At 47.4% G+C, this 12,936-nt stretch overlaps 4 protein-coding genes across 4 annotated transcripts; 2 read left to right on the top strand and 2 right to left on the bottom strand.

Moving 5' to 3' along the window:
- Positions 1 to 1,364: 1,364 nt before the first annotated feature.
- On the bottom strand, positions 1,365 to 2,075 carry N7458_007592 (DUF899 domain-containing protein; the record flags this gene model as incomplete). The annotated part of the gene is made up of 2 exons (XM_056910974.1): positions 1,365 to 2,015; positions 2,064 to 2,075. 2 exons carry the CDS (start codon positions 2,073 to 2,075, stop codon positions 1,365 to 1,367), a joined length of 663 nt encoding a protein of 220 aa, XP_056763800.1.
- Positions 2,076 to 6,550: 4,475 nt separating this feature from the next.
- On the bottom strand, positions 6,551 to 7,880 carry N7458_007591 (uncharacterized protein; the record flags this gene model as incomplete). Its single annotated transcript, XM_056910973.1, has 2 exons — positions 6,551 to 6,589; positions 6,627 to 7,880. 2 exons carry the CDS (start codon positions 7,878 to 7,880, stop codon positions 6,551 to 6,553), a joined length of 1,293 nt encoding a protein of 430 aa, XP_056763799.1.
- Positions 7,881 to 8,311: 431 nt separating this feature from the next.
- Positions 8,312 to 9,739, top strand: N7458_007590 (sulfatase family protein; the record flags this gene model as incomplete). The annotated part of the gene is made up of 1 exon (XM_056910972.1): positions 8,312 to 9,739. One exon carries the CDS (start codon positions 8,312 to 8,314, stop codon positions 9,737 to 9,739), a length of 1,428 nt encoding a protein of 475 aa, XP_056763798.1.
- A 568-nt stretch (positions 9,740 to 10,307) lies between these two features.
- On the top strand, positions 10,308 to 11,934 carry N7458_007589 (uncharacterized protein; the record flags this gene model as incomplete). The annotated part of the gene is made up of 3 exons (XM_056910971.1): positions 10,308 to 10,557; positions 10,607 to 11,609; positions 11,670 to 11,934. 3 exons carry the CDS (start codon positions 10,308 to 10,310, stop codon positions 11,932 to 11,934), a joined length of 1,518 nt encoding a protein of 505 aa, XP_056763797.1.
- Between the last annotated feature and the right edge of the window lie 1,002 nt (positions 11,935 to 12,936).

Genomic DNA, 12,936 nt, shown 5'->3' with positions numbered 1-12,936 from the left:
CCAGAGTCGGAAAACAAAAGTATTTCCTCCTTGACACCAACTGCCCCCACATCCGATCGATTCCTGAAATGGTATCATCACTATATACAAAAAGTCCAGGTCTGATATTTAGCGAGAATTAAGGAAGTCCTGATTTCAAACTGAGCAAGTCGCCAATATGAAATTCAACCTGGATCTCATAGCATTTGGTGCAAGATATGTTTCAGAGGCAAAGCGTGCCAACGTTCGGGAATCTGTCCATCGGAGTCGAACTCGCATATCAATCGTCGTTACTTTCTTACTGGTGGCCACGATTTCATTCCCTTTTCAACTTTAAAGCTGACAAAAGATAATATGGAAGCTGGCACTCGAGGATGGCTTTATAGGCGTGGGATGACTTTTCCCGTATCTGCTTATCGCGTGCGTTATCATTGGTACATCAATCAATCAATCCATCAACACTCTATTAACCTGATGCAGCCTAGCTCGTGGCGTAATGGCTATTCAGGCGCTCCCTCCGGCGGAAGCAAGAGTGATCCGAACGCTAGACCCGCGCATGAAGTAGTAGATACATAGGAAATCGGCGTTTTGCTATATAAAATCAGCTCGAAAACAGTACCAAAACGCCCTCAATGTCCTCAGCCCCACGATAAATCTTTCAATTAGCCCTCACAATGGCCTGCTGCTTCCTCTGCATCTCTATCATTGGTACATTCCTGGCATATCATTGCCTCTCGTACGGTGTGTATGGTCTTATGCAAAGAACATTAGTACGCAGGTGTGATGGTTCATTGGCTTAATAACATGAAATAGACGATTACCAGACGGAAATTTCTCCGTGCTGAATTCCTAAGTCGAAAGAGGGGAATTATTTCCGGACATTCAGTAACCCACCTCAATTTATTCAACTGAAAGCGGTCAGTAATGGCTCCAACCTCCCATGAGGTCAACACCTTAAATCAAATAGCCGCCAGGCTTCAATTTAGCGTGCTCGTACTTGATTCCAGAAAATAAATCCTAAATACGCTAATCCCGTTTGAGGTCGCCGCTTGATTGGTCTGCCTGCTTCCTGGCCCCCCAGTCCCAAGTTCCCACTTCCTCTCATTCCTCCCACATACAGCATGCCTTCGTGTACACCCGCAGTCATCGCACAGAAGCCTGTGCTTACGCTGCATGGATCTAATTCTCGTTAAGAAGGATGTTTACTTTATCTCCATAGATTTGTTATTTGCGGCGCGTCTTATTCATTGCAAGCCGTGCATCTCTAAACCAATTCACGGATGATGCTTATTTCGTAGCGGAGTCGAAAGCAGCTTATGGTTAAAGGAAAGGCCGGGTAGAGAAGAGGTAGATATCCACAGTTGTTACTTTTATTTCTTGCTGATTTAGTATTCATCATGACGGCGGAAGTTGTTCATTCCATTTCCCGCTTCCTGCCGACCCATCAAGGTCATATCCAATAAATGATAGGTGGATAGGATAATCTCTAATCCACGGGATGAGGTCTCATAGGTATGAAAAACCTCGTCACCTTCCCGGAAGAACGAGCATAGACCAAAGTAGCCGTTCCCGGGCTTCCAGGTGATAGTCTCTCCTTGTGCCTCAAGTTCGGCCCACGTCTTATGCGTTCTCGCGGAACTGAAAAAAGGAAACTTCCAGCCCATCCGGGTTCTGTAGGCGGAGATTTCAGACAAGGGCGCGGTGGCTACGGCGGCGAAAGATGTATCCCTACTTGACAGGTGGCGGAGATCGGGGATATGGTCCATACAAAATGAGCAACCCACGCAGCCCTGAGTCTCCTGGGGCCCCAGCATAAAATGGTAAAGTATTAGCTGCTTGTGCCCATTAAATAGATCCAATAGGCTCTTCACTCCGTCAGGTGTGTCGAATTGGAACCGAGCTGGGTCGTGGATGCGCACCATGGGCAACTCACGGCGCAACTCGGCTAGCTCCTGAAGCAGGTGAGTTGCTGCTTTCTCCTTCTGAAGAAGACGAGATCGAGCAGCTTTGTACTCTTCGGGGCTGGTAATGTTTTTCTAAGAATGGTAAGCGAAACTCACTTAATAGTTGGGAGGGTAGAATACCTGACTATCCATTGCTGCAAGTTGTGGCACGAAGAAAGAGGATGTTGCATGTCACGCGGGCGGGCTGGTAGGTTTGGGTTAACACGACCACCCAACAAACCGCCTAAATTAGGATCCACCGCCTCCCATAAAGATGAAACATCATACATTAGCGGAGGATTTGTAAAGGCAGAATGTTATGTAATCATAGTTGTGGTTGTCGGGGTAGGTGGGTGTACTGTTGACTGATCTGCGTGCAACTGGTGTTCAAAGGGCTGAAATAATTTTGGGGTGCTTTTTCACGCCGCTCACGCCACCTAGATCTCGCTGGTCGCGTAACTCGCTCATGCAACTTGGGATGATGGCGAAACAGCCTTCAGAAACATCACCAGACCTCACCACACCCCGCCAAGTTGTTTCCTATGTAATCTGTCTCATCATCTTTTACCCCTCTTCCTTACTAAGAAGAAGACTGTATTATAAATTGGCAGAAGGGGAGAGACATGAAGCTCCCCAAGAAACAGTCTCTGTTGCAATCTGACTTAAGGCTTTGCTCTCCTATCTAGTTGACAGGCCTACTACCCTGCAAGTAGTTAACCCCATAACACTATTATATCTCTTTCAGTAGCAATCAATTTAGCTTGTTTAGATTATCTTTTGACGGTCGCTTTCTTATGATTTGATTGGCTCAATCGATATTGCCCTCGAAGCCCTCGAGCTTCTCTGCTGGTTTAGTGTTGTATGCCTTCTTCCTGTCTATGCTAGTGGTGTTTTGTGTGGCCCTAAGCCCTTCTCCAATCGCCTATCTCTTTTGTGCCTCGACCTCTCTGTTTTGCCTAGACTGCAGTTAGCGCATCTCCTCGTTTAATAGCTAGTTTTAATCATTCGCCTTAAGTTACCTAGCAAAAGCTACGCATTATATATTTATATTCAACGAGACTCTTAGTAGGATCTAGGGTATTCAGAAACCTAGGAGACTAGTAAGGTGTGAAATTCAGAGTTTCATTTCGTTATCGCTAAAAAATCACCTAAAAGTTATTTCCATTAGAACGCGTTCTACTAATCCTCTGCACTTCTACCCCAAACCGTTGATCTTGGCATTGCATTGAATCCCCATCTGGCTGTTATCTTGCTGCGTTCGCTAAATGTTCTGCGTCCCCTAGTAAACAAAAGTAATTTGTCCATGCACTCCTAGGTCTGACTTCATCGGGGAACTTGAGGGTCAGCTCGCGATCCATACTTGGTGCAATTCAAATTTCAATGGCACACCGTGCTAATCTTATCAAGGGCACTTGACAGTCATAAATTAACAACTATCTTCCACTAAGAAAATATCTCGAGAACTTTGTGAATGATTCTGATACATTTCCCGATGACAATGGTCCTCCGGGACAGAGAGATCATAGGGACTCGGAAAGAAGAAAGGGTTTCCCCGCGATACATAGTTATTTTGATCGGCTTAGAATCAATTTTAGAGCTTATTCAAGCTGTTCAGACATGAAATAGTAAGCAACTTTGATAGCTGTAGTGAAAGAAGGCCCTATGTACCTAGACGCCCCGTTGTTCCTTGGAGGACTGATAGGACTCAAGTACAAGAAGACTTGATTGTTTTTCGAGTTCCTCCATGTTTGTGCCCGCGAGATTGTCAATTTCGATTTCGTGCTCGATGAGAATAAAGGTTGGCAAAGTTTCGAAATTGTGCCTCATTGCAAGGTCTTCGTGGTCCTTGACATCAACTGTGGCGAAGCAGCATCACCGTTTGTCAACAGACTTGCAAGACACAACTGTGACTGTTAATACGCAGCGATTGTTTCAGTAACTCGGGGGTTCCGACTTAACTCTGCCAACGAGTTTCTTTCCATCCTGAATAGCATTCTGAAGTGATATCAGCTTCGCCTTTTGGCAATAATTCTCAGAGCTGCCGCTTGAGACTCAAAGTGGATCCCTCTACGAGTTCTCCCGGATTTTGTTGAATGTTGGGATCTAGGCTTATCTGGAAACATCCCAGCTGGAAGAGAGATGGAGATTTCGAGATTTGGTCACGATAGGATGATACCTATGATGCACAGACGCCCGGAACCGCCAAATGTGTGCCCCTCGCTGTAGTTTCCCGACGTTCACCAGGACAACTTCATTTCGCCAAATTTGCAAGCGCAGAGTGGTTCGGCCCTTGAGGGTGGTCGTCAGGATTCAATATATTCTGTCTATAGCCTATAAAGCTCGGTGGGTGATGTGAACCATGTCACTTCTATCGGAGCTCCCCACCATGTGGTACATGTGGCAACTGTTCGTCCGTTGCGTTTCATTCCTCTTCTCCCGTAGGCAAAACCAGGTGTTCTAAGGGAAGTATCCAGCCAGTTTGAGCGATCTTTTCTTGTAATAGGCCAAGTCGCGGGTTCACGCTGTTCGGAATAGATGTCAGGAATGCGGCTAGGTATCCGTGCCTTTCTGCCCACCCAAAGCGCTTCCCGCTTTGGGTGCGCCCGGTGTTATGGCCATTCCGGTGTTATGGCCAATTTTCATAGAAATCGTCAAATTTACCACCCAACTAGCTAATTATCAATAAAAAAAAGCTCTCCCGCCCGTCTAGCCGCTTCCTCATTAGCAATTGCCCGCTGGATAGATTCCTCCGATCGCTGTGTGGGCTCGTAGCCATAAATCTTCTTGAACTGCTTAGCTAGCTTCCTTTCCTGCTTGGCTAATTCCTCCTTCTTCCTAGTATCAATCGATCGATTCGCATCGCGTGTAGTTAATATACTAGTCTGGCTAAGTGGCTTAACCTGTCGCTTGGTGTATTTTCGACGCACTGGGGCCTGCGCGGCCCTAATACGCTGAATTGTATCCCGCGTCATCGAAAGCTCCTCCGCTATCTCCCGCTGGTGCGCTATCAACCTCGATAGATTTCGCTGTATCTTATCTGATAGATCCTCGAGGTGTTTAGTAATCTTCGCCTGGTTCTTATTTAGTGCTTTAATAGATTTTGGAGGGCTATTTTCAACACTAGAAGACGAGAGATTAGGTGGTGGTGGTGATGGTGTATGCGAGCCCTATAAGCGAAGATCTGGTGCGTATAGATCAGGAATCACCAGTTCTTTAGCAGGATCGTCAACAACCTTAGTACTATCAACTGGATAGATTCCGCGATCACTAAAGGATTCGCGGATAATTCGCTGCGTAAACGCCTTCTTGCGAATTGGCCCGATAATCGCGAGGAAATCTGATTTCCTATATAGCTAGCTACCCCAGAAAGCTAGTTTATTATTTATTAAGCGAAATTGCTGCTTATAATTCAAGAAGGGCTTTCCGTCAAGTAGCTGGCAAAGATAGGTTAAATACGGTACGAATGCAAAAGGGATAATCGTATTATCCTCGTAAAGTTGAAGAAATTCGAGTATAAGATACGCGCTATAGCTATCGAATATAAGAACGCGCTTTTCGCCCTGTTTCATACGATGAGCTATCAATTAAATAAAATAGCCTAGCTAGGCTAGGGCTAATTTATCAGAAATCTAGCTATTAGGAGAAATAGCCGTTATCGTGTCTGGTGAGAGGTTTTCGCTACCGTAGAACCAGGCCTCTATAAGATTTTTGCTAGTTCCCTTGAATATAAAGAGAGGGTCTATCTACTAGCCGTCCGTAGTAATACACTCTAATGCAGTAATATTTTCGCCTTTCTCGGTCTCAGCAAGGTCAGGGCAAGATGATTTAGCACTAATAACGTTTCGTGATCGCCCTTGACTAGGTTAAAACCCGTATTCATCGAAGTTATATACTAGCCGGGCAGGGACGTTATAGAGGACCCGTTCTAGCTAGTCGTACTAGTGCTGAAGAAGGCCTGTATCTTCCGATTGGATTCGCTTCAGTTCCTTGGTCTTTTACTTCACAGGGCCTAGGCCAAGGTTTTTTGGTAGGGGCTTTATAATGCCGTACGCCCAGTTTTTACCAACCTGCCTATCTGGCTGATCTGTTCGCGCCAGTGCGCGATTTGCCTATATACCTACTACCGCAGGGGTAGGTGGGAGATTCCAGCTATGCATTTGGACTATCCAGCTAATCAAGGCTTTCTCCTGGTATAGCTCTAGGGCGTTTCTTAGCGATTTGGTAGGTGTAGTAGGCGATTTAGCTATTTCGACGCGATTGGCTAAGGTCTTGCGAGCCACGCCGAATTCACGCGCAATCTTAGAAAAATTCGGTTTTTTGCTGGATAAGGCCACTTGGCAGGCCTCGGCCAGGCGAGATTCATCAAAATTGATAGATTTAGGCATCGTTGGTGGTTGAATTAGCTAGTAGAAGGCTACTGGTAGAAAATTGGCCATAACACCGGAATGGCCATAACACCAGGCGCACCCAAACCGCTTCCCGGTTTGGGTGGGCAGTAAGGCACGGATAATGTAGGAGGTTTCTGGACCCAACCCGCATACATTCATGCGGTTCGGAATTGCTGGATCTACAAGACAGGACATCTGCAAGGGATATTGCGATGTCTGCAAGTTTCATCTGCTGTGTCTCTAGTCAATAACTGGTGAACCGACAGCAACAGCCTCGTCCTATACACCACGAAGTGGTTGGATGCCGACCACTTACCATTCCTAGACCATGAGATTCGACAACGCCTCGTGGAAAAGTGCTAATATGCGCGACCACTTTCTCCGCAAGCTGTTCGGGGAAGAATAAGCTGAGACTCTCGGCAGCCATATTAAGTGATAGCTCCACATGGAACATAGCTCGTCTCCATAGAATCAGCCTCATCCACTGTTTCGTGATGAGAAAGTCGACCAGTTGAGAGTCGGGAGAATGGTCCAGTAATTGCGGTATTTGCTGGATTTGCATATCCATGGCCAGGAGGAGATGGCATTCACCATGAAATTCAAAGCTATTTATGGCAGTACCGAATGTTTGAAAGAGCTGGACCATACCTAAAAAGGGCAGCAAGCCGAACGGGTTTTCATCTACGTGCAGTGCTGGGTTGACGTGAATCAAGGTGAAGGGTACACGGGAGATCGAAGCGTGTTGCGTGACCCCTAGAGTGCCAAATTGGCTCAAAGACAGTCCTTTTCGAACAGGGAAGAAACCTCTGTCATACCTTTCTGTGATGTGAAGTAGCCAGATGATTCGAAGCCGGTCCTGCGCTTCAGTAGCAGATCGGCCGGCATAGTGGCCGGGCCGGTCTAATCCCAGTAGCTGCGCGATCGTAATGGCTTCACGGAGAAGCAAAGTAGCTTTGAATATCTGGCCTCGATTGGCCGAGTGAATATGCAAAAAGAACGAAGATAATATCGTGTAGAGACTGGGGTTTTCCTGATAGGCGCCTTCCATCCTTGCTGTCTCTGACTCGGACGCTAATCGCTGGCTGTCAAGCTCGGGATATTCGTCGGTGTCACTCGAAGCCTGGAGATGATGTATGCGGTCCGACATAACCGCACCAAGTGCAGTGCCCAGTGCATATGCCGCGACATCTAAATGATTGCGAAGCCGAGTCCGAAGATTCTGAACATCCACCACTGGCCAGAGGCTATACGAATGTTGCCTGTAGATGCGCAGACAGCGTTCAACTTTTGCTAAAACTGCATCGTAGTTGCTTTCATCCTGGTTTGGAGGACCCAGATTCCCCGGCTGGCCACCCTCAGCGAGGCCGACGGACGAATTCTTCAGTGGAGCACTCTGCAATTTAACTCTTGCACGTTTCTTCCCAGCCCATGGCCCCTTAGGTCCTGGCTTTGAAGATTTCCGCAATAGTGTGCAGCTTAAGCCCTGCGCGCTGCACCGTCGACAGGGTGATCCCCTGTCGCACTTGGCCTTTCGGAGCGCGCATGGGTCACAGGCCCGAGCTCGAATCATCGGCCGATCCGCACGAAATTAACACAGCAAGAGCTAGCGCAGGCCGTTTTTCGAAGGGGCTCGATGCAGCCAGGAGAAACCGGACAGGGGGGGTTGTCAGAGATCGACCATCATCGTAGATCTCGGCCAGGTCGAATCATGCCACTTTGCCGAGGGATCGCGTCACACAGCACGGCTCGGTTATCCCCCAGCAACTCAGGTGCCAATCAACGAGCCCCCACGCGACTGGGGGAGGCCAGTCTTTCCCTCACGAGCCATGAGACAAGAATCTCTCCGCAAAATCCTCCGTTCCTGAGCCCCACCAATCTGGATTTGCTCCTGAGATAACTTTGCAATGACCCGCCAGAAACAGCATCTATATAATCGTGAATGTGGTACAGCTGGGCAAAATCACGCTCAACCAAGCTGCATTCATAGAAACGCCTTCCAAAATGTACAGGTCCAAGAAAAATATTCTTTTAGTCATCGCCGATGACCTGGGACGTACGTTACCCTGCTATGGCGACAAAGCCGTCAAGACCCCGCATATCGATGCGCTCGCCAACGAAGGCACCGTCTTCGAAAATGCATTCGCGAGCACTGCCTCCTGCAGTGGAAGTCGATCTGTCATATATACAGGCCTGCATACTCATGAAAATGGCCAGTACGGTCTCAATCACTTCACTCACCACTTCATGACGTTCGATCATATCCAAACTGCGCCTGGAATTCTTCAGAATCACGGCTATTTGACCGCCATCATTGGCAAGATCCATGTCGGTCCTCTCGCCGTGTACCCTTGGGAGCATGTGGTGGAGAGCCCTAGTCGAGACGTTGCGTGGGTCGCGGAGCAGTCTGCGTCTTTCTTCGAAGAAGCAAAGAATGGTGACCGGCCATTCTTTCTCACGGTCGGTTACATGGATCCCCATCGAGATCACACTCGTGGTGGGTTTGGAAACGGCGATCGAGAAGTCTCTGCACCAGATGCCTGTTACGACTCTGATGCGGTGACCGTTCCAGAATTCTTGAGCGACATTCCTGAGGTCCGACATGAATTAGCCGAATACTACCGGGCGATCGGCCGTGTCGATCGAGGGCTTGGTTTGATCATGGACACCCTTAGGAAGAATGGCTTCGATGAAAATACCATGGTCATTTTTATGAGCGACAACGGCCCACCATTCCTCAACTCCAAGACAACACTCTATGATGCCGGTATCCGTCTACCTCTCATCATCCGGCAACCAGGCTGCGGTTCCGGCTCGAGGAATCCAAATATGGTGTCCTACATCGACATTTTGCCCACAATTCTGGACTGGGCCGGGTACAAGGACGTTAAACAAACAGACCCGCCTCGCCTGGGGCGCTCGTTACTACCTATCATGGCAAGTCCCACGATCGATGAATCGTGGACGCGAGTGTTTGGATCCCACACATTCCATGAAATCACCAATTACTATCCCACGCGATTTCTCCGCACAACTCGATACAAGTACCACCGAAACGTTGCTTGGAAACTTGATTTTCCCTTCTCTACAGACCTGTACGCCTCCATGTCATGGGAGGGGATTCGAAATGCCCCTGGGCCAGTGATGATTGGAAAACGGGCGCTGAAATCCTATATTGAGCGTCCGCCAGAAGAATTGTATGACATGCTCAACGATCCTACAGAAATCACCAATATCGCCTCTGATCCTAGGCACCAAGACCTACTGAGGAGCCTGCGCGGTGAGTTAGAAGACTGGCAAAGAAGAACCAAAGACCCTTGGCTATTCCGGGATGGAGTCTCCTTGCTGGAAATGGGCGGACATCTCAAGGCAGGATTGCAAGTTCCCGATCGATTTGATTTCGATGTTTCAGCACCGCAGTCAAGACCATGATGCAACTGCCGCGCAGGGCTAGCTCCTTATTTGAAAGGACCTGTGGTTTGTAACTTAGTGAATCTAAACAAATTATTTATCGAAAATTATGTTGATCTGGAATACAATCAAAACGAACATCCAGAGATCCATAACATCAGTTCCGTGAGAAAAAGATCAAACAAAAAGTTCGGGAAGAATCTCTCGCGCGCGATCCCAGACCCCATATCACACGTTCATTTCATCATTAGCGTCAAACTTTCACTTCGCAAAACCGTTCCTGGGTTGCCCAACTCCCAGGACCTTAGTGTGAGGGGGGTTCCGCTCCTGGTTCTAAAAAAATCTCTCCGACACAACCAAAAACTTTCCGCCAAATCTTTCCCCGCCAAAAATGAACCTTGAAAGTTCAAACGCTATCCGCATTCAAGAAACGGCCCCGCTTTTATCTTTCGCGTGATTGATTGTGTGCATTGCGACTGCAACGATTTTGGAGGCCTCTCGAAATGGCCCGCATATATATACTATCAAATTCCCAGCGCACTTTGGCGGCCAATCCTCCCATCCAGGATCGAGCAGGTTGGCCCGGAAGATGATTTCTTCAATTTGGAAGAAGAGCCACCTTGGCCAACACTTCACCCCGAGATTAGCTGGGGCAGTGGGGCTCATCAGTCTGTCCACACTCAACTATGGTTTTGACAACCAAGGCATAGCGACCAGTCAGGCGATGGCAGCTTACAAGACGCAATTTGGAGTCTATGATGCGGCCAAAAAGACCTGGGCTATCCCGACATACTGGACATCCTTGTTAAACAGTTTGAACTTTATCGGGTTTGCAATCGGTAAGTTCATGCATTTCAAATTGAGTAGATCGAACTAATATATGCCAAGGACTATATATTGGGAGTGTCGTGAGTGCTCGATATGGCCGCCGCATCTCGATGTTTACCATGTCAATTTGGGCAATCATGTCTGCTACCGTACTCATTACCTCCACTCGGATCGAGCAAGTTCTTGCTGGCCGTATCCTGAATTATGCCTACGTTGGTATGGAATTGGCAACCTGTCCACCGTTCCAGGCTGAGATAATCCCAGCTCCAATTCGAGGATTTGCAGTAGGTACATATCAAGCCAGCTTACTGGTAGGGGGTATCATCATCAACAGCATTTGCCTTGGCACGAGCACCTTGGCTAGTAATGCTGCATGGAGGATCCCCCAGGGACTATTCTACGTCGTCCCTTCAATCGTGGCATCTTGTATCTGGTTCATTCCCGAGTCTCCTCGGTGGCTGCTCATGAACGATCGAATAGACGAGGCATTAGACTCATTACGGAAGCTGCGCGGCTCAAACCCCAATAGTCCTTCACCCGAAGAAGAGCTTGCAAGGTTACAGGCTTCCCTTGTTGAGGAACAGAATCGGGGCACATATACGGATCTTTTCCGAGGCCGCAATCGAAAGCGCACCCTGATTGCCATCGGTACGAACTTCTTCATCCAAGCAACGGGCTCTCCATTTACAGCAGCATATGGAACGCTCTTCGTCCAATCACTGAATTCAATTAATCCATTCAAATTCTCACTCTTGAGCTCTTGCATAAATACCTTCGCATGTGTGACCGCCATCTACATCACAGACAAAGTTGGACGGCGGCCGCTACTAATGCTCGGTTCTGCATTGCAGGTGGCATGGCTGTTTATAATGGGCTGCGTTGGAACAGTATCATCGCCAACAGTGACGCAGACCCGGGTTATTGTTGCCGCTACTGCACTGTCATCAGCTAGTCCCTGCTTCAGTTGGGACCCTTTGAACTATATCATCACTACTGAACTTCCAGCAACTCGTTTACGTGATAAGACGCAACGTGTGGCCTCCATTGTCAACATCGCCACTAAGTATGGCTTGTTCTTCATATTTCAATTGCCCTTTGACTGACATACATCTTCGAAATATAGTTTCGTGTTTTCTTTCAGCACACCCTATCTTCTGGATGCCCCCTACGCCAATCTTCATTCAAAGGTTGGATTTGTCTTTGGCGCTCTTGCATGTTGCTCTTTTATTTTCGCCTATCTTTGTGTTCCAGGGATGAAGGGCAGATCTCTTGAAGATATCAATAGAATGTTTCAAGCCGAAGTTCCCGTGAGAGACTTCAAGAGCTATCCTAAGGGGGCCAATCAAGAGATATGTGAGGGGCAAAAGGGGATTGATCGGAACTCCTGACTCTTGTCTTTATCAGACTTTAAGGTCACTTTCCTGGTCGGAGAGTCCTGTTCGAAGCTTGATTTATCGTTATACAGTACTTCCGGAAATTGATGTCACTACCTCCAATCTTCGATTGTTTCTTGACCCCTAATGCCAAGAAAAGCTAGGCTTCCTTTGGCATAGTCAAAGAACTCTCGCCGTTTCTAGGCCGTGTGCCGTAAACTGGTGACGCGCGCTGTCGCATGCAGTGGCCCTGAAACGAAACAAGCGTCAAAAGTGAAGCGGAGTTGAGTGATAGGATGAAAGTCAAACGCTTAGTTTTCATAAGGCACCGGAAAGGTACGGACACATGTTCGCTAGGATTAGCCAATTATATGCATACCAAGATGCGGGGCAAGGTGCAATGATTGGACGAGCGTACATGCAAAAATATATTCGCTAAGTCAAAAATGAATTGAACAGAGAGAAGAGGATAAACAAAAGTATTTTACATAAATATATCACTGGATATTTAACTCTGGTCACAATGGAAACAACGTAAAATACAAGTTAAAACTTGATCGTAGACTCACAGTTGACGGGCCATATGACCTTGTTATAAATGCTTCTCTTGGGGCGAGCAGCGTACGGGGCAGTACAAGCCAGACGTATATAAGCATCAACGCTGCCGCACGCGGTAAGCGCTAGAACGAAGTGTCATTTACATAGAAAAAGCCGTGGGTGAAGGCTAGGATACTATCTTCGAGTTTGTTTTGAAAAAGTATGTTTCTGATGAGAAGATGTCTCTAAATCGCGTCCTCTACAGCATAGATTCGGTCAGTGTACCTGGAGCTAGTCTATTTCTCGGGCAAACGGGTCGTCGAGATCGTGGAAACCTAAATATCGACCTTAAGCACGGGCCCGTAGTTCTAGCTAGCACCAGTTAGCTAATTATTAGTTAACTAAATAGTTAACGGGTATTCCTCGTTAGACTTAGTGATATCGTAGTATACATCTACTTAATCGCTATTATCTTGATAT

Source organism: Penicillium daleae (genome assembly GCF_028827525.1).
Source record: "Penicillium daleae strain IBT 16125 chromosome Unknown utg000007l_segment0_segment0, whole genome shotgun sequence".
In the NCBI taxonomy this organism is placed as follows: domain Eukaryota; kingdom Fungi; phylum Ascomycota; class Eurotiomycetes; order Eurotiales; family Aspergillaceae; genus Penicillium; species Penicillium daleae.
The sequence above is the reverse complement of the archived record's forward strand: the minus strand, read 5'-3'. Positions and strand labels throughout refer to the sequence as shown.